Genomic DNA, 22,577 nt, shown 5'->3' with positions numbered 1-22,577 from the left:
GGTGACCCTGGGTGACCCTGAGGTGACCCTGAGGTGACACTGCTGTCCTCTGTCCCCAGCTGTGCCCTGAGGAGGCAGAGCAGTACGTGTCCTACCTGCGCTCCGTGGGGGGGTTCAGGTGACACTGGGGGGGTTCAGGTGACACTGGGGGGGGTTCAGGTGACACTGGGGGGGTTCAGGTGACACTGGGGGGGGTTCAGGTGACACTGGGGGGGTTCAGGTGACACTGGGGGGGGTCAGGTGACACTGGGGGGGTTCAGGTGACGCTGAGGTGACACTGGTTCCCAGCTGTGCCCTGAGGAAGCAGAGCAGTACGTGTCCTACCTGCGCTCCGTGGGGGGGTTCAGGTGACACTGGGGGGGTTCAGGGGACACTGGGGGGGTTCAGGTGACACTGAGGTGACCCAGGTGACACTGAGGTGACACTGAGGTGACACTGCTGTCCCCAGCTGTGCCCCGAGGAGGCAAGAGCAGTACGTGTCCTACCTGCGCTCCGTGGGGGGGTCAGGTGACACTGGGGGGGTTCAGGTGGACACTGGGGGGGGTCAGGTGACACTGAGGGGGTTCAGGTGACACTGAGGTGACACTGGTTCCCAGCTGTGCCCTGAGGAAGCAGAGCAGTACGTGTCCTACCTGCGCTCCGTGGGGGGTTCAGGTGACACTGGGGGGGTTCAGGGGACACTGGGGGGGTTCAGGTGACACTGAGGTGACACTGGGAGGGTTCAGGTGACCCAGGTGACACTGCTGTCCCCAACTGTGCCCCGAGGAGGCAGAGCAGTACGTGTCCTACCTGCGCTCTGTGGGGGGGTCAGGTGACACTGGGGGGGTCAGGTGACACTGAGGTGACCCAGGTGACACTGGGGGGGTTCAGGTGACACTGAGGTGACCCAGGTGACACTGAGGGGGTTCAGGTGACACTCGTGTCCCCAGCTGTGCCCTGAGGAGGCAGAGCAGTACGTGTCCTACCTGCGCTCCGTGGGGGGTTCAGGTGACACTGGGGGGGGTCAGGTGACACTGGGGGGGTTCAGGTGACACTGGGGGGGGTTCAGGTGACACTGGGGGGGGTTCAGGTGACACTGGGGGGGGTCAGGTGACACTGGGGGGGGTTCAGGTGACGCTGAGGTGACACTGGTTCCCAGCTGTGCCCTGAGGAAGCAGAGCAGTACGTGTCCTACCTGCGCTCCGTGGGGGGTTCAGGTGACACTGGGGGGGTCAGGTGACACTGGGGGGGGTTCAGGTGACACTGAGGTGACCCAGGTGACACTGAGGTGACACTGAGGTGACACTGGTTCCCAGCTTGTGCCCCGAGGAGGGCCGAGCAGTACGTGTCCTACCTGCGCTCCGTGGGCCGCCTGGACGAAGGCCGCGCAGGTTCTGGCCCGGCTGTGTGAACGACGAGAGATTCGTGTCCAGGGAGGGCAAATCCAACTACCAGGTGGGCACCGGGGGCACGGGACACTTTGAGGGGCACAGGGGGGGACCTGGGGCACATGGGGGGGCACAGGGGGGATCCAGGACACCTTGGGGAGGCACAGGGGGGACCTGGGGGGGCACAGGGGGGATCCAGGACACTTTGGGGGGCACAGGAGGGAGACCTGGGGGGGCACAGGGGGGATCCAGGACACTTTGGGGGGGCACAGGAGGGACCTGGGGGGGCACAGGGGGGATCCAGGACACTTTGGGGGGGTCCAGGGGGCTCCTCTGGGGACGGGGAGGGGTCTCTGTGGCTGGGGGGGGGGGGGGGCACACCCAGGGCACCTCTGGGGCACCTCTGGGGATGGAGGGGGCACCCGGGGTGGTGGGGGGGGGCACCTGTGGGAGCAGGAGGGGTTGGGGGGTCCTGAGGGTCCCTATGAGGTTTTGGGGGGTCTCGGGAGGTTTTTGGGGTTCTGACCCCCCCCGTTCCCCCCCCCAGCTGTGGCAGGAGCTGTGGGGAGCTGCTGTCCCAGCACCCCGGGGTGGGGGGTCCCTCGGGCACTGGGGGGGTCACCACAGGCACTGGGGGGTTCTGGGGGTTTTGGGGGATCCTGGGGGGGTTCTGGGGGTTCTGACCCCCCCCCTCCTTTATCCCCCAGCTGTGGCAGGAGCTGTGTGAGCTGCTGTCCCTGCACCCTGGGGTGGGGGTCCCTTGGGCACTGGGGGGTCTCAGGGAGGTTTTTGGGGGCTCTGTGGGCTCTGACCCCCCCCGTTTCCCCCCCAGCTGTGGCAGGAGCTGTGTGAGCTGCTGTCCCAGCACCCCGACCGTGTTCGCTCGCTGGACGCCGGGGGGATCATCCGGGGGGGCCTCACGCGCTTCACGGACCAGCGGGGGGCGGCTCTGGGGGGCTCTGGCCGATTGTTACGTGCGCTGCGGCCACCTCGAGAAGGTGACAGACAGCCCGGCCCTGCTGGGACCTTGGGAATGACTGACAGCTCTGGGAATGACTGACAGCCATGGGAATGACTGACAGACCCTGGGAATGACTGACAGCTCCTGGGAGTGACTGACAGCCCTGGGAATGACTGACAGCCCTGGGAATGATTGACAGCCCCGGGAGTGACTGACAGCCCTGGGAATGATTGACAGCCCCTGGGAATGACTGACAGCCCTGGGAATGGCTGACACCCCCTGGGAATGACTGACAGACCCTGGGAATGACTGACAGCCCTGGGAATGACTGACAGCCCTGGGAATGACTGACAGCTCTGGGAATGACTGACAGCCCTGGGAATGACTGACACCTGCTGAGAATGACTGACATCCCTGGGAATGACTGACAGCCCTGGGAATGACTGACAGCCCCTGGGAATGACTGACAGCCCTGGGAATGACTGACAGCCCCTGGGAATGACTGACAGCCCCGGGAGTGACTGACAGCTCCTGGGAATGACTGACAGCTCCTGGGAATGACTGACAGCCCTGGGAATGATTGACAGCCCTGGGAATGCCTGACAGACCCTGGGAATGACTGACAGCTCCTGGGAATGACTGACAGCCCCTGGGAATGACTGACAGCCCCGGGAGTGACTGACAGCTCCTGGGAATGACTGACAGCTCCTGGGAATGACTGACAGCTCTGGGAATGACTGACATCCCTGGGAATGACTGACAGCTCCTGGAAGTGACTGACAGCCATGGGAATGACTGACAGCCCTGGGAATGACTGACAGCTCTGGGAATGACTGACAGCTCCTGGAAGTGACTGACAGCCATGGGAATGACTGACAGCCCTGGGAATGACTGACAGCTCTGGGAATGACTGACAGCCATGGGAGTGACTGACAGCCATGGGAATGACTGACAGCCCTGGGAATGACTGACAGCTCTGGGAATGACTGACAGCCCCGAGAATGACTGACAGCCCCGGGAATGACTGACAGCCCTGGGAATGACTGACAGCCCCTGGGAATGACTGACAGCCCTGGGAATGACTGACACCTGCTGAGAATGACTGACATCCCTGGGAATGACTGACAGCCCTGGGAATGACTGACAGCTCCTGGGAATGACTGACAGCTCCTGGGAATGACTGACAGCCATGGGAGTGACAGACAGCCCTGGGAATGATTGACAGCCCTGGGAATGATTGACAGCCCTGGGAATGACTGACAGCCCTGGGAATGGCTGACACCCCCTGGGAATGACTGACAGCCCCTGGGAATGACTGACAGCCCTGGGAATGACTGACAGCCCCTGGGAATGACTGACAGACCCTGGGAATGACTGACAGCCCTGGGAATGACTGACAGCCCCTGGGAATGACTGACAGCTCCAGGAATGATTGACAGCCCTGGGAATGACTGACAGCCCTGGGAATGACTGATTGACACCCCTGGGAATGACTGACACCTCCTGGGAATGATTGACATCCCTGGGAATGACTGACAGCTCCTGGGAATGATTTTCAGCCCCGGGAATGACTGACAGCCATGGGAGTGACTGACAGCCCTGGGAATGACTGACAGCCCTGGGAATGACTGACAGCCCTGGGAACAACTGACAGCCCCTGGGAATGACTGACAACCCCTGGGAATGAGTGACATCCCCAGGAATGACTGACACCTCCAGGAATGACTGACACCTCCGGGAATGACTGACAGCCCCTGGGAACGATTGACAGCCCCTGGGAATGACTGACAGCCCCTGGGAATGACTGACAGCCCTGGGAATGACTGACAGCCCCTGGGAATGACTGACAGCCCCAGGAATGACTGACAGCCCTAGGAATGACTGACAGCCCCAGGAATGACTGACAGCTCCGGGAATGACTGACAGCCCCTGGGAATGATTGACATCCCTGGGAGTGACTGACAGCCCCAGGAATGACTGACACGGCTGGGAGTGATTCACACCCCTGGGACTGATTGACACGTCCTGGGAATAACTGACATCTCCTCGGAATGACTGACTGACACCCCTGGCAACGTGTGCTGTTCCTGTCCCTGTTCTTGCATCTGTCCTCGTGTCTGTCCCTGTGTCTGTCCCTGTGTCTGTCCCTGTCACTGTCCCTGTGTCTGTCCCTGTCACTGTCCCTGTGTCTGTCCCTGTGTCTGTCCCTGTGTCTGTCCCTGTGTCTGTCCCTGTCACTGTCCCTGTGTCTGTCCCTGTGTTTCCCAACACCGTCCATGTTTTCAGGCCCGGGATGTGTACGAGGAGGCCGTGCAGACCCTGATGATCCCTGATCCCATTCCCTGTGTCCCTGATCCCATTGTTTATCCCGTTCCAGGCCCGGGATGTGTACGAGGAGGCCGTGCAGACCCTGATCCCGTTCCCTGTGTCCCTGATCCCATTCCCTATCCCGTTCCAGGCCCGGGATGTGTACGAGGAGGCCGTGCAGACCCTCATGATCCCTGATCCCATTCCCTGTGTTCCCATTCCCGTTCCAGGCCCGGGATGTGTACGAGGAGGCCGTGCAGACCCTGATGATCCCTGATCCCATTCCCTGTGTCCCTGATCCCATTCCCTGTGTCCCTGATCCCATTGTTTATCCCGTTCCAGGCCCGGGATGTGTACGAGGAGGCCGTGCAGACCCTGATCCCGTTCCCTGTGTCCCTGATCCCATTCCCTATCCCGTTCCAGGCCCGGGATGTGTACGAGGAGGCCGTGCAGACCCTCATGATCCCTGATCCCATTCCCTGTGTTCCCATTCCCGTTCCAGGCCCGGGATGTGTACGAGGAGGCCGTGCAGACCCTGATGATCCCTGATCCCATTCCCTGTGTCCCTGATCCCATTCCCTGTGTCCCTGATCCCATTGTTTATCCCGTTCCAGGCCCGGGATGTGTACGAGGAGGCCGTGCAGACCGTGATGATCCCTGATCCCATTCCCTGTGTCCCTGATCCCATTCTTTATCCCGTTCCAGGCCCGGGATGTGTACGAGGAGGCCGTGCAGACCGTGATGACCGTGCGGGATTTCACGCAGGTCTTCGACAGCTACGCCCGGTTCGAGGAGAGCGTCATCGCCGCCCTGCTCGACACCCAGGCCCAGCTGGGGCGGGGACAGGACGGTACAGCTGGGGGGGGAACGGGGGGGACACCCCAGAATGGGGGGGACATCCCAAAATGGGGGGGGACACCCCAAAATGGGGGGGGATCGGGGCAAGGGGGACAAGGGGAGCATCATCAGGGCCCTGCTCGACACCCAGGCCCAGCTGGGGCGGGGACAGGACGGTACAGCTGGGGTGGGAACGGGGGGGACACCCCAGAATGGGGGGGGGGACACCCCAGAATGGGGGGAGGGACACCCCAAAATGGGGGGGGAGACACCCCAAATTGGGGGACAAGGGGGACAAGGGGAGCATCATCAGGGCCCTGCTGGACACCCAGGCCCAGCTGGGGCGGGGACAGGACGGTACAGCTGGGGTGGGAATGGGGGGGACACCCCAGGATGGGGGGGGACATCCCAAAATGGGGGGGGGACACCCCAAAATGGGGAGAGACACCCCAGAATGGGGGGGGATCGGGGCAAGGGGGACAAGGGGAGCATCATCAGGGCCCAGCTGGATGCCCAGACCCAGCTGGGGCGGGGACAGGACGGTACAGCTGGGGTGGGAATGGGGGGGACACCCCAGAATGGGGGGGGGGACACCCCAGAATGGGGGGAGGGACACCCCCAAAATGGGGGGAGACCCCAAAATGGGGGGAGGGACACCCCCAAAATGGGAGGGATTAGGTTGAGGAGAGCAAGGAGTGTGTGATCAGGGCCCACCTGGGGCACTGGTGGAGGGGTGGATGTGGGGTGGGGGCACACACCCCCCTGGGATCCCCCCAACCCCTGTGTCCCCCTGACCCCATGTGACCCCCTGTGCCCCCCTTGACCCCCTGTGCCCCCTCAGAGAAGGTGGAGCTGGAGCTGCTCCTGGCACGGTTTGGGTGGCTCGTGGCCCTGTGGCCCCTGACCCCCTGTGTCCTCTGACCCTCCAACTCCTGTGACCCCCCAAGCCCCACGACCCCCTGTGTCTGTGACCCCCCAACCCCTGTGACGCCCCCCCCAAGCCCCCTGTGAGGCCCCAGCCCCCTGTGTCCTGTGACCCCCCAACCCCTGTGACCCCCCCAATCCCCTGTGTCCTGTGACCCCCCCAACCCCTGTGACCCCCCCCCCAATCCCCCTGTGTCCCCTGACCCACTGTGACCCCCTGTGCCCCCCTGATCCCCCTCAACCCGGTTGTGCCCCCTCAGAGCTGGAGCTGTGCCTGGCGCAGTTCGAGCAGCTCATGGCCCCGTGCCCGGGGGGTCCTTGTGTCCCCTGAACCCCCCCTTGTGTCCCCTGAACCCCCTTGTGTGTCCCCTGACCCCCTCGTGTGTCCCTGACCCCCCTCGTGTCCCTGACCCCCCCGTGTGTCCCTGACCCCCCTCGTGTGTCCCCTGACCCTCCCTCGTGTCCCCTGACCCCCCTCGTGTCCCCCTGACCCCCCTCGTGTCCCCTGACCCCCCCGTGTCCCCTGACCCCCCCTGTGTCCCCTGACCCCCCTCGTGTCCCCTGACTCCCCCTCTCCTACTCAAAACCATGTCCCCTGACCCCCCCCTGTGTCCCCTGACCCCCCTGACCCCCCATTTTCCCACAGAGGAGGTGGAGCTGGAGCTGCACCTGGTGCTGTTCCAGTGGCTCATGGCCCCGTGCCCGGGGGATCCCCGTGTCCCCTGACCCCCCCCCTGTGTCCCCTGACCCTCCCCATGTCCCCTGACCTCCCCCAGCCCCCCATGACCCCCCTGACCCCCGTTTTCCCGCAGAGGAACTGGAGCTGGAGCTGCGGCTGGCGCGGTTCGAGCGGCTCATGGCCCCGTGCCCGGGGGGGTCACTGTGTCCCCTGACCCCCCCATGTGTCCCCTGACCCCCCATGTGTCCCCTGACCCCCCCCCGGGTGTCTGACCCCCCGTTTTCCCGCAGAGGAGGTGGAGCTGGAGCTGCGGCTGGCGCGGTTCGAGCGGCTCATGGCGCGGCGGCCGCTGCTGCTCAACAGCGTCCTGCTGAGGCAGAACCCCCACAACGTGCACGAGTGGCACAAGAGGGTGGCCCTGCACCAGGGCACCCCGAGAAGGTGGGGGGGGGCACGGGGACACACGGGGGGGCTGCACAGGGGGCACCTTGGGGAGGAGGGGGGACCCCCAGAAAGGGGGGGGGCACGGAGAGGGACGTGGCAGAGCGGGGGGGGTGTGGGGGACACCTGGGGACACTGGGGGGTGTGGGGGACACTGGGAGGGGTGTGGGGGACACCTGGGGACACTGGGGGGGTGTGTGGGGGACACAGGGGGACACTGAGGGGGGGTGTGGGGGACACCTGGGGACACTGGAGGGGTGTGGGGGACACCTGGGGACACTGGGGGGGTGTGGGGGACACCTGGGGACACTGGGGGGGTGTGGGGGACACAGGGGGACACTGGGGGGTGTGGGGGACACAGGGGGACACTGGGGGGTTGTGGGGGACACAGGGGGACACTGGGGGGTGTGGGGGACACAGGGGGACACTGGGGGGGTGTGGGGGGACACTGGGGGGGTGTGGGGGACACAGGGGGACACTGGGGGGGTGTGGGGGACACAGGGGGACACTGGGGGGTGTGGGGGACACAGGGGGACACTGAGGGTTGTGGGGGACACAGGGGGACACTGGGGAGGTGTGGGGGACACCTGGGGACACTGGGGGGTGTGGGGGACACAGGGGGACACTGGGGAGGTGTGGGGGACACAGGGGGACACTGGGGGGTGTGGGGGACACAGGGGGACACTGGGAGGGTGTGGGGGGACACTGGGGACACTGGGGGGTGTGGGGGACACAGGGGGACACTGGGGGGGTGTGGGGGGACACAGGGGGACACTGGGGGGTGTGGGGGACACAGGGGGACACTGGGGGGGGGTGTGGGGAGCACCTGGGTGAAGGTGGGGGGCACCCGAGGACACTGGGGGGGGTGTGGGGGACACCTGGGGACACTGGAGGGGTGTGGGGAGCACCTGGGTGAAGGTGGGGGGCACCCGAGGACACTGGGGGGGTGTGGGGGACACCTGGGGACACCGAGACAGGGAGTTTGGCAGTGACACCGCTGTTCTCTGCTCCCCCCCCCCATGTCCCTCCTTGTCCCACCCTGTCCCCCCCCAGATCATCCAGACCTACACCGAGGCCGTGCGCACCGTGGACCCCCAGCGCGCCACCGGCCGCCCCCACGAGCTCTGGGTGGCCTTCGCCCGCTTCTATGAGGACAACGGGCAGCTGGACGATGTGAGGGACCCCCACGCTGCCCCTGGGACCCCCAAACCCTGCCTGGGACCCCTGGGACCCCCACGCTGCCCCTGGGACCCCCAAACCCTGCCTGGGACCCCCACGCTGCCCCCAGGACCCCCCAAACCTGCCTGGGACCCACACACTGCCCCTGGGACCCCCAAACCCTGCTTGAGACCCCCACACTGCCCTTGGGACCCCCCAACCCTGCCTGGGAACCCCACACTGCCCCCAGGACCCCCAAACCTGCCTGGGGCCCCCACACTGCCCTCTGGGCCCCCTAAACCTGCCTGGGGCCCCAGGTCAGGGCCATCCTGTGACCCCCCCTGACCCCCCCCCGACCCCCCCAGGCCAGGGCCATCCTGTGACCCCCCCTGCCCCCCCCCTGCCCCCCCAGGCCAGGGCCATCCTGTGACCCCCCCATGTCCCCTCCAGGCCAGGGCCATCCTGTGACCCCCCCTGACCCCCCCCCGTCCCCCCAGGCCAGGGCCATCCTGTGACCCCCCCTGACCCCCCCATGTGCCCCCCAGCCCTGTGACCCCCCCTGACCCCCCCTGCCCCCCCAGGCCAGGGCCATCCTGTGACCCCCCCTGACCCCCCCCGTCCCCCCAGGCCAGGGCCATCCTGTGACCCCCCCCCCCTGTCCCCCCCATGTCCCCCCCCAGGCCAGGGCCATCCTGTGACCCCCCCTGACCCCCCTATGCCCCCCCCAGGCCTGTGACCCCCCCTGACCCCCCCATGTCCCCCCCAGGCCTGTGACCCCCCCTGACCCCCCCTGCCCCCCCAGGCCCGGGCCATCCTGTCCAGGGCCACCCGGGTGCGGTTCCGGAGGGTGGAGGACCTGGCGGCCGTTTGGTGCGAGTTTGGGGAGCTGGAGCTGCGGCACCACCGGCACGAGGAGGCCCTGAGGGTGCTCCGGGTGAGGGGGGGCCCCAAAAACCCCGGGGGGGGGCACCAGAGTGAGGGGGAGGGGACCCCAAAAACGAGAGGGAGACCCAAAAAATGGGGGGTGTTGAGGGTGGGGGGCACGAGTTATGGGAGCTGGAGCTGGAGCATGAGGAGGTTCTGGGGGTGCTCCGGGTGAGGGGGGGCCCCAAAAACCCCGGGGGGGGGCACCAGAGTGGGGGGGGAACCCAAAAATGGGGGGTCCCTGAAATACAGGGGTCTGGGGGCAGGGAACTGCCAGTGGCCACCCCTCTCCCAGGTGGGATGTCAGGGCTGGGATCTGGGGGGGAGGGAGAGGGGGGCTGGGGGGGGGTTGGGGACTTGGGGGACCCTCTACATGACCCCTCGAAATGGGGGGGAACCCCAGAATGTGAGGGGGGGGGGACTGGGAGCAGGGGGCGCAGCCAGAGAAGCCCCGAGGGACACCTTTGTCCTCAGGTGGGACCGCAGGGCTGGGGGCTCTGGGGGGGGAGTTTGGGGGGTTTGGGGCCCCCCCTGAGCCCCCTGTGCCCCCCCCTGAGCCCCCCCTGAGCCCCCTGTGCCCCCTCCCCTCAGAAAGCCACGGCCCTGCCGGCCAAACGTGCCGAGTACTTCGACAGCTCCGAGCCCGTCCAGAACCGGCTCTACAAATCCCTCAGGGTGTGGTCCATGCTGGCTGACCTGGAGGAGAGCCTGGGCACCTTCCAGGTGGGCACACACCCCACAGGGCACCTGGGGACACCTGGGGACAGGGGGGGACACCTGGGGACAGGGGGAGAGCCTGGGCACCTTTCGGGTGGGCACACACCCCACAGGGCACCTGGGGACACCTGGGGACAGGGGGGGACACCTGGGGACAGGGGGAGAGCCTGGGCACCTTTCGGGTGGGCACACACCCCACAGGGCACCTGGGGACACCTGGGGACAGGGGGGGACACCTGGGGACAGGGGGAGAGCCTGGGCACCTTTCGGGTGGGCACACACCCCACAGGGCACCTGGGGACATGGGGGGGACACCTGGGGACAGGGGGGAGAGCCTGGGGACAAGGGGAGAGCCTGGGCACCTTCCAGGTGGGCACACACCCCACAGGGCACCTGGGGACATGGGGGGGACACACCTGGGGACACGAGGGGGACACGGGGGGGACAGGGCTGACACGAGGAGACCTCCCGTGGGTGCTGAGCCCGGAGCAGGTGCTGGGCAGAGGGGAGACTGTCCCTGGGGTGGGGCAGGGAGTGACTGCCCTGGGGTGGCTGTGGGGGTGTCACTGTCCCCGGGGTGGCTGTGGGGTGTCACTGTCACTGTCCCTGGGGTGGGTGTGGGGGTGTCACTGTCCCCAGGGTGGCTGTGGGGGTGTCACTGTCATTGGGGTGACTGTGGGGGTGTCACTGTCACTGTCATTGGGGTGGCTGTGGGGGTGTCCCTGTCACTGGGGTGGCTCTGGGGGTGTCCCTGTCATTGAGGTGGCTGTGGGGGTGTCCCTGTCCCCAGAGTGGCTGTGGGGGTGTCACTGTCCCCGGGGTGGCTGTGGGGGTGTCCCCCCTGCCCCCCTGACCCCTTGGTGCCCGCAGTCGACGCGGGCGGTGTACGAGCGCATCCTGGACCTGCGCATCGCCACCCCCCAGATCGTCATTGGGGTGGCTGTGGGGGTGTCACTGTCATTGGGGTGGCTGTGGGGGTGTCACTGCCCTGGGGTGGCTGTGGGGGTGTCACTGTCCCCGGGGTGGCTGTGGGGGTGTCCCCCCTGCCCCCCTGACCCCCCCGTGCCCGCAGTCGACGCGGGCGGTGTACGAGCGCATCCTGGACCTGCGCATCGCCACCCCCCAGATCGTCATCAACTACGCCCTGCTGCTCGAGGAGCACGGCCGCTTCGAGGACAGCTTCAAGGTGAGGGGGACACCTGGGGACACCTGGGACACCTGGGGACACCTGGGGACACCTGGGGACAGCCTGGGGACAGCTGGGGACAGCCTGGGGACAGGGGGGCTGGGGGCACCCTGAGGGAGGGGCTGGGAGCACCCTGTGGCTGGAGGAGCACGGGCGCTTCTGGGACAGCTTCGAGGTGACAGGGGGACACCTGGGGACAGCCTGGGGACACCTGGGGGCAGCCTGGGGACACCTGGGGACACCTGGGGACAACCTGGGGACAGGGGGGCTGGGGGCACCCCGGGGGAGGGATTGGGAGCACCCCATGGCTGGAGGAGCACGGGCGCTTCAGGGACAGCTTCGAGGTGATGGGGGGGACACCTGGGGACACCTGGGGACAGCCTGGGGACACCTGGGGACAGCTTGGGGACAGCCTGGGGACACCTGGGGATAGCTTGGGGACACCTGGGGACACCTGGGGATACCTGGGGCCAGAGGGGCTGGGGGCACTCCGGGGGAGGGGTTGGGAGCACCCCATGGCTGGAGGAGCACGGGCGCTTCAGGGACAGCTTCGAGGTGATGGGGGGGACACCTGGGGACAGCCTGGGGACACCTGGGGACACCTGGGGACAACCTGGGGACAGGGGGGCTGGGGGCACCCCGGGGGAGGGATTGGGAGCACCCCATGGCTGGAGGAGCACGGGCGCTTCAGGGACAGCTTCGAGGTGACAGGGGGACATGGGGGACACTTGGGGACAGCCTGGGGACACCTGGGGACAGCTTGGGGACAGCCTGGGGACACCTGGGGACACCTGGGGACAGCCTGGGGACACCTGGGGACAACTTGGGGACAGCCTGGGGACACCTGGGGACACCTGGGGACAGCCTGGGGACACCTGGGGACAGCTTGGGGACAGCCTGGGGACACCTGGGGACACCTGGGGACAGCCTGGGGACACCTGGGGACAGCTTGGGGACAGCCTGGGGACACCTGGGGACACCTGGGGACAGGGGGGCTGGGGGCACCCTGAGGGAGGGGCTGGGAGCACCCCATGGCTGGAGGAGCACGGGTGCTTCAGGGACAGCTTCGAGGTGACAGGGATGCTGGGGACACTTGGGGACACAGTGTGAAGGTGACAGGGGACACCCCGTGGCTGAGGAGTTGGATGGGACACCCCAGGGTGGGGGTTGGGGACAGGGTGGTGACCCTGTGTCCGGGGAGGGCTGTGGGGACAGCAGGGGCACGACATCCTGGGATGGCCCTGGGGCTCCCGGCAGCAGGGGGGTGACAGGGGGTGGCAGCAGGGACAGGGGGTGGCAGCAATGACAGGAGTGGTGACGGGGTGGCAGCAGTGACAGGGGTGGCAGTGTTGGCAGGGGGGGTGGCAGCAGTGACAGGAGGTGGCAGCAGTGACAGGAGGTGGCAGCAGTGACAGGGGGTGGCAGCAGTGACAGGGGTGACAGCATTGGCAGGGGGGTGGCAGCAGTGACAGGGGGTGGCAGCAGTGACAGGGGGGTGGCAGCAGTGACAGGGGGGTGGCAGCAGTGATAGGAGTGGTGACAGGGGGTGGCAGCAGTGACAGGGGGTGGCAGTGTTGGCAGGGGGGTGGCAGCAGTGACAGGGGTGACAGCATTGGCAGGGGGGTGGCAGCAGTGACGGGGTGGCAGCAGTGACAGGGGTGGTGACAGGGGGTGGCAGCAGTGACAGGGGGTGGCAGCAGTGACAGGAGGGGGTAGCAGTGACAGAGGTGGCAGCAGTGACGGGTGGCAGTGTTGGCAGGGGGGTGGCAGCAGTGACAGGAGGTGGCAGCAGTGACAGGGGTGGTGACAGGGGATGACAGCAGTGACAGGGGATGGCAGCAGTGACAGGAGTGGTGACAGGAGGTGGCAGCAGTGACAGGGGTGGTGACGGGGTGCCAGCAGTGACAGAGGTGACGGCGTTGGCAGCACTGACAGCAGTTGTGCCAGGGGTCAGGGTGACAGTGGTGGCAGGGTGACGTGGGGGGGGTGGCAGGGGTGGTGACAGCGGTGTCAGGATGATGGTGGCAGTGTCAGGACTGTGACAGCAGTGTCAGGGCAGTGTCAGGGCAGTGGTAGCAGCGACAGGGTGGTGACAGCGGTGGCAGGGCAGGGACATCTGTTTTGGGGTGGCAGTGGTAGTGGCAGGGTGGTGACAGGGTGGTGACAGGGTGGTGACAGTGTTGTCAGAGTACTGCCAGGGGTGGCAGGGTGGTGACAGGGTGGTGACAGGGTGGTGACAGGGGTGACAGCAGTGTCAGGGGAGCAGTGTCAGTGTCAGGGACAGATGACAGTCAGATGGTGACTGCAGTGCCAGGTGGTGACACGGTGTCGGAGTGATGGCAGTGGTGGTGACAGTGGTGGTGACAAGTGGTGCCAGGCAGTGACACGGTGTCAGGGCAGCACCCAGGGGTGACCCTGTGCCATGTCTGTGTCCCCAGGTCCCTCTGTCCCCTCAGGCACATGAACGTGGCACTGCCCTGTCCCGCTGGTGACGGTGTCCCTGTGGTGACAGCGTACCTGTGACCACAGCCCTAGTGTGACACTGTCCCTGTGGTGACACTGTCCTTGTGTTCACATCCCTGTTGGTGATACTGTCCTTGTCCCTGTGGTGACACTGTCCCTGTGGTGACACTGCCCTTGTCTTCACACCCCTGCTGGTGACACTGTCCCTGTCCCAGTGGTGACACTGTCGCTGTCCCCACGTCCCCAGGCCTGTGAGGGTGGCATTGCCCTGTTCAGTGGCCGCAGTGGGTGACCTGTGGCTTGTGTCTCTGTCCCTGTGTCCCTGTCCTTGTGTCCCTGTCCCTGTGTTTCTGTCCCTGTCCCTGTGGTGACAGTCTCTATGTCCTTGTCCTAGTGGTGACAGCATCCCTGTCCCCATGTCCCCAGGCCTGTGAGGGTGGCATCACCCTGTTCCAGTGGCCGCAGTGGGTGACCTGTAGCTCGTGTCCCTGTCCCTGTGTCCCTGTGGTGACATTGTCCCTGTCCCCATATGCTCTGTGATGACTGTTTGTGTGTGTCTGTCCCAGTGCTGTCCCTGTCCCTGTCCCTGTCCCTGATGATGACACTGTCCCTGTGTCCCTGTCCCAGCGGTGACACCATTCCTGTCCCAGCAGTGACACTGTCCCTGTCCCAGCAGCGATGCCATCCGTGCCCTTGTGGTGACACCGTCCCTGTGTCACTGTCCCAGCAGTGACACTGTCCCTGTCCCAGCAGTGATGCCATCCGTGCCCTTGTGGTGACACTGTCCCCGTGTCCCCAGGCGTATGAGCGTGGCATCGCAGGTGACCTGTGGCTCATGTCCCTGTCCCCATCCCTGTGTCCCTGTGTCCCTGTCCCCATGGTGACACCGTCCCCATGTGTCCCCAGGCCTACGAGCGTGGCATCGCCCTGTTCCGGTGGCCGCACGTGGGTGACCTGTGGCTCACGTACCTGTCCAAGTTCGTGGCCCGTTACGGGGGCCGGAAGCTGGAGCGGGCGCGGGACCTGTTCGAGCAGGCGCTGGACGGGTGCCCCCCCCAGCACGCCAAGAGTAAGGGGGCACGGGGGGCACGAGGGGCCCAGGGGTCATGGGGGGGCACAGGGGGCATGGAGGGCATGGGGGGGGTACAGGGGGCACGGGGGGCCCGGGGGGGCTCTGGGAGGGCACGGAGGGCACGGGGGGCACAGGGAGGGGGCACAGCAGGGTTGGGGTGGGGGGTGCCCGGCCGAGCACGGAGGGGCTGTGGGGGGGTTGGGGGGGGGTCAGGGCTGGTGCCCCTCAGGGCGTGGGGGGACAGGGGGGGTCAGAGGGGTGCCAGGCCAGGTGCCCATCCAGGTATGGGGGGGCTGCGGGGGACAGCTGTGCCCCCTTGGCCATGTTGGGGGGCCCGGGTGGGTGACCAGGTGTGCCCTGACAACTGTGCCCAGGTGTGCACCAGGTGTGCACCAGGAGTGCACCAGGTGTGCCCTGACAGCGGTGCCCAGGTGTGCCCTGACAGGTGTGCCCTGACAGGTGTGCCCAGGTGTGCCCAGGTGTACACCAGGTGTGCCCTGACAGCGGTGCCCAGGTGTGCCCTGACAGGTGTGCCCAGGTGTGCCCTGACAGCTGTGCCCAGGTGTGCACCAGGTGTGCACCAGGAGTGCACCAGGTGTGCCCTGACAGCGGTGCCCAGGTGTGCACCAGGTGTGCCCCGATGGCTGTGCCCAGGTGGGTGCTGGGCAGGGCCCAGCAGGGTGTCCAGGTGTGTGCCCAGGTGGGCAGCAACAGGTACCCCCCCAGCCATGTCAGGCTGTCTGGGGGGGTGCTGGGCAGGTGCTCAGGTGTGTGCCCAGATGGGCACTGATGGTGCCCCCCCAGCCATGCTGGGGTGCCTGGATGTGTGCCCAGGTGGGTTCCAGGGGTGCCTAGGTGTGCTCAGGTATGCCCAGGTGAGTGCCCAGCTGTGCCCAGGTGGGTGCCCAGATATTCCCAGGGGGGTGCCAGGTGTGCCCAGGGGGGTTCCATAGGTGCCCAGGTGTGCCCAGGTGGGTTCCATAGGTGCCCAGGTGTGCCCAGGTGTGCCCAAGTGGCTGCCTAGGTGTGCCCTGGTGGGTGCCAGGTGTGCCCAGGTGTGCCCAGGTGTGCCAGGTGTGCCCAGGGGGGTTCCAGCTGTGTCCAGGGAGTTCCAGGTGTGCCCAGGGGGGTTCCAGCTGTGTCCAGGGAGTTCCAGGTGTGCCCAGGGGGGTTCCAGGTGTGCCCAGGTGGGTGCCAGGCGTGCCCAGGTGTGTGCCCAGGTGTGCCAGGCGGTCCCTGTCGGTGCCCCCCCAGCCATCTACCTGCTGTACGCGCGGCTGGAGGAGCAGTTCGGGCTGGCGCGCCGGGCCATGGGCGTGTACGAGAGGGGCACCCGGGCAGTGCCCCCCGAGCAGCAGCGGGACATGTTCCACATCTACATCCGCCGGGCAGCCGAGCTCTTCGGGGTCACCCACACCCGGCCCATCTACCAGCGGGCCATCGAGGTGGGCACGGGGCTGGGGGGGCACTGGGGGGGCACTGGGGGGGCACTGGGGGGGCACTGGGGGGCACTGGGGGGCACTGGGGGGCTCTTCGGGGTCACCCACACCCGGCCCATCTACCAGCGGGCCATCGAGGTGGGCATGGGGGGCACTGGGGGGCACTGGGGGGCACTGGGGGGGGCACTGGGGGGCACTGGGGGAGCTCTTCGGGGGTCACCCACACCCGGCCCATCTACCAGCGGGCCATCGAGGTGGGCATGGGGGCACTGGGGGGGCACTGGGGGGCTGGGGGGTGACAAAGGGGCACCAGCAGTTGCCAAGAGGCACCAGGGGTGGTGGGGGCACCCTGAGGGGGCTGGAGGGTGACGAGGAGCATCTGGGGGTGACAAAGGGGCACTGGGGGGGGGCATCTCAGGGGGCTGGTGGTGACAAGGGGCACCAGGGGGGTGACAAGAGGCACCAGGGGCGGTGGGGGCACCTGGGGGGGCTGGGGGTGACAAGGGGCACCTGGGGGTGACAAAGGGGCACCAGGGGGGTGACAAGGACAAGGGGCACCTGGGGGGTGACAAGGGGCACCAGGGGGGGCTGGGGATGGCACAGGGGCACAGGGATCTGTTGACACCACGTGGGTGCCGGGCTGGGGGGGCCCTGGCAGGTCTGGTGGGGGGCAGGTGGGTCCGGGCGGTGCCAGGTGGGCACAGGTGCGTCCCAGGTGGTCCCAGGTAGTGCCAGGTGGTCCCAGGTGGTCCCAGGTGGTGCCAGGTGGCACAGGTGGTCCCAGGTAGTGCCAGGTAGTCCCAGGTAGTGCCAGGTGGTACTGGGTGGTCCCAGGTAGTGCCAGGTGGGCACAGGTAGTGCCAGGTGGTCCCAGGTGGTCCCAGGTGGTGCCAGGTGGTACAGGTGGTCCCAGGTAGTGCCAGGTAGTCCCAGGTAGTGCCAGGTGGTCCTGGGTGGTCCCAGGTAGTGCCAGGTGGGCACAGGTGGGCCTGGGCGGTGCCAGGTGGTCCCAGGTGGTCCCAGATGGTGCCAGGTGGTCCCAGGTGGTCCCAGGTCGTGCCAGGTGGTCCCAGGTGGCACAGGTGGTCCCAGGTGGTGCCAGGTGGCACAGGTGGCACAGGTGGCACAGGTGTGTGTGCTGTGCCCCCAGGTGCTGGGGGACGACGCGGCGCGGGAGCTGTGCCTGCGCTTCGCCGACATGGAGTGCAAGCTGGGCGAGGTGGATCGGGCCCGGGCCATCTACACCTACTGCTCCCAGATCTGCGACCCCCGGGTGAGGGGGCACGGGGGGGGCATGGGGGGCATGGGGGGCACCTGGGGGGGCACATCTACACCTACTGCTCCCAGATCTGCGACCCCCGGGTGAGGGGGCACGGGGGGGGCATGGGGGGGCACAGGGGTCACACAGGGGTCACACAGGGGTCACATCTACACCTACTGCTCCCAGATCTGCGACCCCCGGGTGAGGGGGCACGGGGGGCATGGGGGGCACCTGGGGGGGCACATCTACACCAACCCTGTGGGTGTGCTCAGGGTGACAGGGGTGTCCCACAGTTGCTCTGGGATGCCCCTGTGCTGGGGTGTCCCCAAGGTGCCAGGGGTGTCCTCAGGGGTGTCCCCATCCCCCTGGGGGGTCCCCAAGGTGCCAGGGGCATCCCCGGGGGTGTCCCCATCCCCCCGGGGGTGTCCCCAAGGTGCCAGGTGCGCCCCCAGGGGTGTCCCCATCCCCCCGGGGGTGTCCCCAAGGTGCCAGGGGCGTCCCCAGGGGTGTCCCCATCCCCCCGGGGGTGTCCCCAAGGTGCCAGGTGCGCCCCCAGGGGTGTCCCCATCCCCCCGGGGGTGTCCCCAAGGTGCCAGGGGCGTCCCCAGGGGTGTCCCCATCCCCCCGGGGTGTCCCCAAGGTGCCAGGGTGTCCCCAGGGCTGTCCCCATCCTCCCGGGGAGTGTCCCCAAGGTGCCAGGGGGCGTCCTCAGGGGTGTCCCCATCCCCCCGGGGGTGTCCCCAAGTCCTCTCTGCCCCCCTCACCTCTGCTGGGGTGTCCCCAAAACTGTCCCTATGCCCCCCGAGGGTGTCCCTAAGGTGCCAGGGGTGTCCCCAGGGGTGTCCCCATCCCCTCAGGGGGTGTCCCCAAACTACCAGGGGTGTCCCCAGGGGTGTCCCCATCCCCCCGGGGGTGTCCCCGAGGTGCCAGGGGTGTCCCCAGGGGTGTCCCCAGGGGTGTCCCCATCCCCCCGGGGGTGTCCCCGAGGTGCCAGGGGCGTCCCCAGGGGTGTCCCCATCCCCTCAGGGGGTGTCCCCGGGGTGCCGTGGTCCCCCCCCTGACCCGCTGTGCCCCCCCCCCCCAGATCACAGGCAGCTTCTGGCAGACGTGGAAGGAGTTCGAGATCCGCCACGGCAACGAGGACACGATCCGGGAGATGCTGCGGATCAAGCGCAGCGTCCAGGCCACCTACAACACCCAGGTCAACTTCATGGCCTCCCAGATGCTCAAGGCCTCGGGCAGCGCCACCGGCACAGGTCAGCGGGCACGGCGGCACCGGGGTGACATGGGACAGGGGGGATGCAGGGGGGGCACGGGGTGGGCAGGGAGGGCACAGGGAGGGATAGGGGGGGGCACCGAGGAGGGCAGGGGGGGGACACGGGACAAGGGGGATGCAGGGGGGGTACGGGGGAGGGCAGGGGGTGGCACGGGGCTGGGGGGATGCAGGGGGGGCACTGGGGCACTGGGTGGGCAGGGAGGGCACAGGGTGGATAGGGGGGGCACCGAGGAGGGCAGGGGGTGGCACGGGACAGGGGGGATGCAGGGGGGGCACCACGGAGGGCAGGGGGTTGGCACGGGGCTGGGGGGATGCAGGGGGGGCACCACGGAGGGCAGGGGGGGGGGACACGGGACAGGGGGGATGCAGGGGGGGCACCACGGAGGGCAGGGGGGTGGCACGGGACAGAGGGGATGCAGGGGGGGCACCACGGAGGGCAGAGGGGGGGGACACGGGACAGGGGGGATGCAGGGGGGGCACTGGGTGGGCAGGGAGGGCACAGGGTGGATAGGGGGGGCACCGAGGAGGGCAGGGGGGTGGCACGGGGCTGGGGGGATGCAGGGGGGGCACAGGGGAGGGCAGGGGGGTGGCACGGGACAGGGGGGATGCAGGGGGGGCACAGGGGGAGGGCAGGGGGATGGCATGAGGCAGGGAGGGCACAGGGTGGGTAGGGGGGACACTGGGGAGGGCAGGGGAGTGGCACGGGGCTGGGGAGACACAGGGGGGCAGGGGGAGGCCCAGGGCAGGGGGGACACAGGTTTAGAGAACACGCCCGTGGCCCCAGGGGTGGCCCCAGGGGTGGCCCCAGGGGTGTCCCCAGGGGTGTCCCCAGGGGTGTCCCTGGGGCTGGGGGGGTCCCCAGCTCATGTGGGTGCTGTATGTTGGAGGTGCCCCCATGCTGGGGTGTCCCCAGGTGTCCCCTGATCCCCCCCACTTGTGCCAGGGTGTCCCAAAGGCCCCGGGGGTGCCACGTGCTGGCACGTCCCTAAGGCCACGGGGGGGGGGGGGGTCCTCAGGGCCACGTGGGTGCTGTGGGGTGCTCTTGTCCCCAGGGGTGTCCCCAGGGGTGTCCCCAGGGGTGTCCCCTGACCCCCGTGGGTGTCCTGGGTGCCCCCGTCCCCCCCACCTGTGCCAGGGCATCCCCAGGGTCATGGGGGTGTCCCCAAGGTCACAGAGGGGTCACGAGCTTGCTCTGGGGTGCCCCTGAGCTGGGGTGTCCCCAGGGTGTCCCCAGGGTGTCCCCAGGGTGTCCCCAGGGTGTCCCCAGGGTGTTGGGGTGTCCCCAGGGTGTCCCCAGGGTGTTGGGGTGTCCCCATCCCAGCCCCCCGTGGGTTCCCACGGTCCCCCCGACCCCATCCATGTTTTCTGGCAGTTCCCGTGGCCCCCCCAACCCCATCCCTCTTTTGGGGGAGTCCCAGGGGGAGTCAGGGGGGTGTGAGGGGGGTCCCACGGCCCCCTGACCCCTCCCTGTTTTGGGGGGGTTCCCAAGGCTCCCCTGACCCCTCCCTGTTTTTGGGGGGTTCCCAAGGCTCCCCTGACCCCTCCCTGTTTTGGGGGGGTTCCCAAGGCTCCCCTGACCCCTCCCTGTTTTTGGGGGGTTCCCAAGGCTCCCCTGACCCCTCCCTGTGTTTTTGGGGTGCAGTGTCCGACCTGGCCCCGGGGCAGAGTGGCCTGGATGACATGAAGCTGCTGGAGCAGAGGGCCGAGGCTCTGGCGGCCGAGGCCCAGCGGGACGCGCCCCGGCCCCCCCAGCAGGTGCTGTTCGTCAGGTGAGTGACCATGCCCACGGCCACACCCACTGCCACACCCACTGCCCCACCCACCCCTGCCCCACCCCCCAGCAGGTGCTGTTCGTCAGGTGAGTGACCACGCCCACGGCCACACCCACTGCCACACCCCACCCCCTGCCCCACCCCCACAACAGGTACTGTCAGGTGACCACACCCATGGCCACACCCACTGCCACACCCACCCTCTGCCCCACCCCCCACATCAGGTAGTCAGGTGACCACACCCATGGCCACACCCACTGCCACACCCACCTCCTGCCCCAGCACCACATCAGGTACTGTCAGGTGACCACGCCCATGGCCACACCCACTGCTCCACCCCAGCAGGTGAGTGACCACACCCATGGCCACACCCACGGCCACACCCACTGCCACACCCACCCCCTGCCCCACCACATCAGGTACTGTCACGTGACCACACCCATGGCCACACCCAGCCACCCCTGCCCCACCCCCAGCAGGTGCCATTTGTCAGGTAAATGACCACGCCCATGGCCACACCCCCCTGCCCCACCCCCAGCAGGTGCCCCTGCTCAGGTGCTCTGACTCCACCCACCCACACCTGCCCCCCCTTCCCCCCCCTCCCCCCCCGTGCTCTCAGGTGACCTGGCCATGCCCACCTGACCCCCCCCAGGTGTTCCCCCCAGGTGAGGTGGGCGTGGCCTCACAGCCCCGCCCTGTGGCTCCCTTCCCCCCCCAGGTGGGCGGGTCCCCCCTCCAGGGCAGGTCCCTGTGGGTGGGGGGTCCCAGCTCACCCCTGGGGGGTCCCCGTGTCCCCTCCCCCTCCATGGTCGGGATCCCCTCCCCCCCCCATCCCACCCCTGTCCTGGAGCCCCCCCAGTCCCCCCCAGCTCCCCCCCTGCTGTGTCCCCACTTCAGGGGGCCATGGGGGGCTTCAGGTGCCCCCCCTTTGGGGGGTGACAAGGGGGGGTCTCTGGGTGCTGATGGGGGGACAAGGGGGGTCTCTGGGTGCCCCCCCATGGGTGCTGATGGGGGGACAAGGGGGGGTCTCTGGGTGCTGATGGGGGGATGGGGTTTCTGGGTGCCCCCCATGGGTGCTGATGGGGGGATGGGGTCTCTGGGTGCCCCCCATGGGTGCTGACGGGGGTCTCTGGGTGCTGATGGGGGGGTGCAGGGCCGAGGCCCCCCCGGGGGCAGAGCCCACCCCTGTCCCAGCAGGGGAACCCCGAGGAGATCGACCTGGGCGAGGACGAGGGCGACGAACCCGACGGTACCGGGGGGGCACGGGGGGGCACGGGGGGGATGGGAGGGGCACTGGGACCGGGGGGGCACAGGGGGGCACTGGGACCAGGGGGGGGCACAGGGGGGGCACTGGGAGGGGCACTGGGACCGGGGTGGGGCACGGGGGGGGCACTGGGAGGGGCACTGGGACCGGGGTGGGGCACGGGGGGGGGCACTGCAGGGACTGGGGGGGCACGGGGGGGCACAGGGGGGCACTGGGACCGGGGGGGGGCACAGGGGGGGCAATGCAGGGACTGGGGGGGCACGGGGGTGATGGGAGGGGCACTGGGACCGGGTGGGGCACGGGGGGGGCACTGGGAGGGGACACTGGGACCGGGGTGGGCACAGGGGGGACACTGCAGGGGACTGGGGGGGCACAGGGATGGGGGGACCACAGTTTGGGGGCATTTGGGATGGGGGGGCACTGGGGGGGCCATGGGGGGGATACAGGGATGGAGGGGGGCACTGGGAGGGGACATTGGGGGGATACAGGATGGGGGGGGGACATGGGGGGGATACAGGGATTTGGGGAC

General features: G+C 68.1%; 1 protein-coding gene and 1 long non-coding RNA gene across 2 annotated transcripts in view; both read left to right on the top strand.

Moving 5' to 3' along the window:
- Window positions 1–22,033, top strand: part of LOC127465765 (pre-mRNA-splicing factor SYF1-like) — a gene marked incomplete at its 3' end in the record, with an annotated part of 28,811 nt that extends 6,778 nt beyond the window's left edge. The window contains 19 exon segments of the mRNA XM_051776290.1: window positions 597–668; window positions 1,362–1,385; window positions 1,387–1,434; window positions 2,200–2,307; window positions 2,309–2,365; window positions 5,341–5,485; window positions 7,366–7,502; window positions 7,505–7,516; window positions 8,570–8,689; window positions 9,477–9,608; window positions 10,190–10,321; window positions 11,388–11,501; window positions 14,871–15,033; window positions 16,291–16,481; window positions 17,626–17,748; window positions 18,821–18,992; window positions 20,655–20,781; window positions 21,938–21,962; window positions 21,964–22,033. Coding sequence (XP_051632250.1) covers window positions 597–668; window positions 1,362–1,385; window positions 1,387–1,434; window positions 2,200–2,307; window positions 2,309–2,365; window positions 5,341–5,485; window positions 7,366–7,502; window positions 7,505–7,516; window positions 8,570–8,689; window positions 9,477–9,608; window positions 10,190–10,321; window positions 11,388–11,501; window positions 14,871–15,033; window positions 16,291–16,481; window positions 17,626–17,748; window positions 18,821–18,992; window positions 20,655–20,781; window positions 21,938–21,962; window positions 21,964–22,033 — 1,972 coding nt within the window.
- Window positions 4,367–5,265, top strand: LOC127465763 (uncharacterized). The gene is made up of 3 exons (XR_007902392.1): window positions 4,367–4,944; window positions 5,059–5,216; window positions 5,250–5,265. It is a non-coding gene; the product is annotated as an uncharacterized LOC127465763 (long non-coding RNA).
- Window positions 22,034–22,577: the final 544 nt, after the last annotated feature.

The sequence above is a fragment of the Manacus candei genome, unplaced genomic scaffold (assembly GCF_025592945.1).
Source record: "Manacus candei isolate 608988 ecotype Guabito, Panama unplaced genomic scaffold, ASM2559294v1 h1tg000482l, whole genome shotgun sequence".
NCBI lineage: Eukaryota > Metazoa > Chordata > Aves > Passeriformes > Pipridae > Manacus > Manacus candei.
Note: the sequence above shows the minus strand (reverse complement) of the source record. Positions and strands in the feature narration are given on the sequence as shown.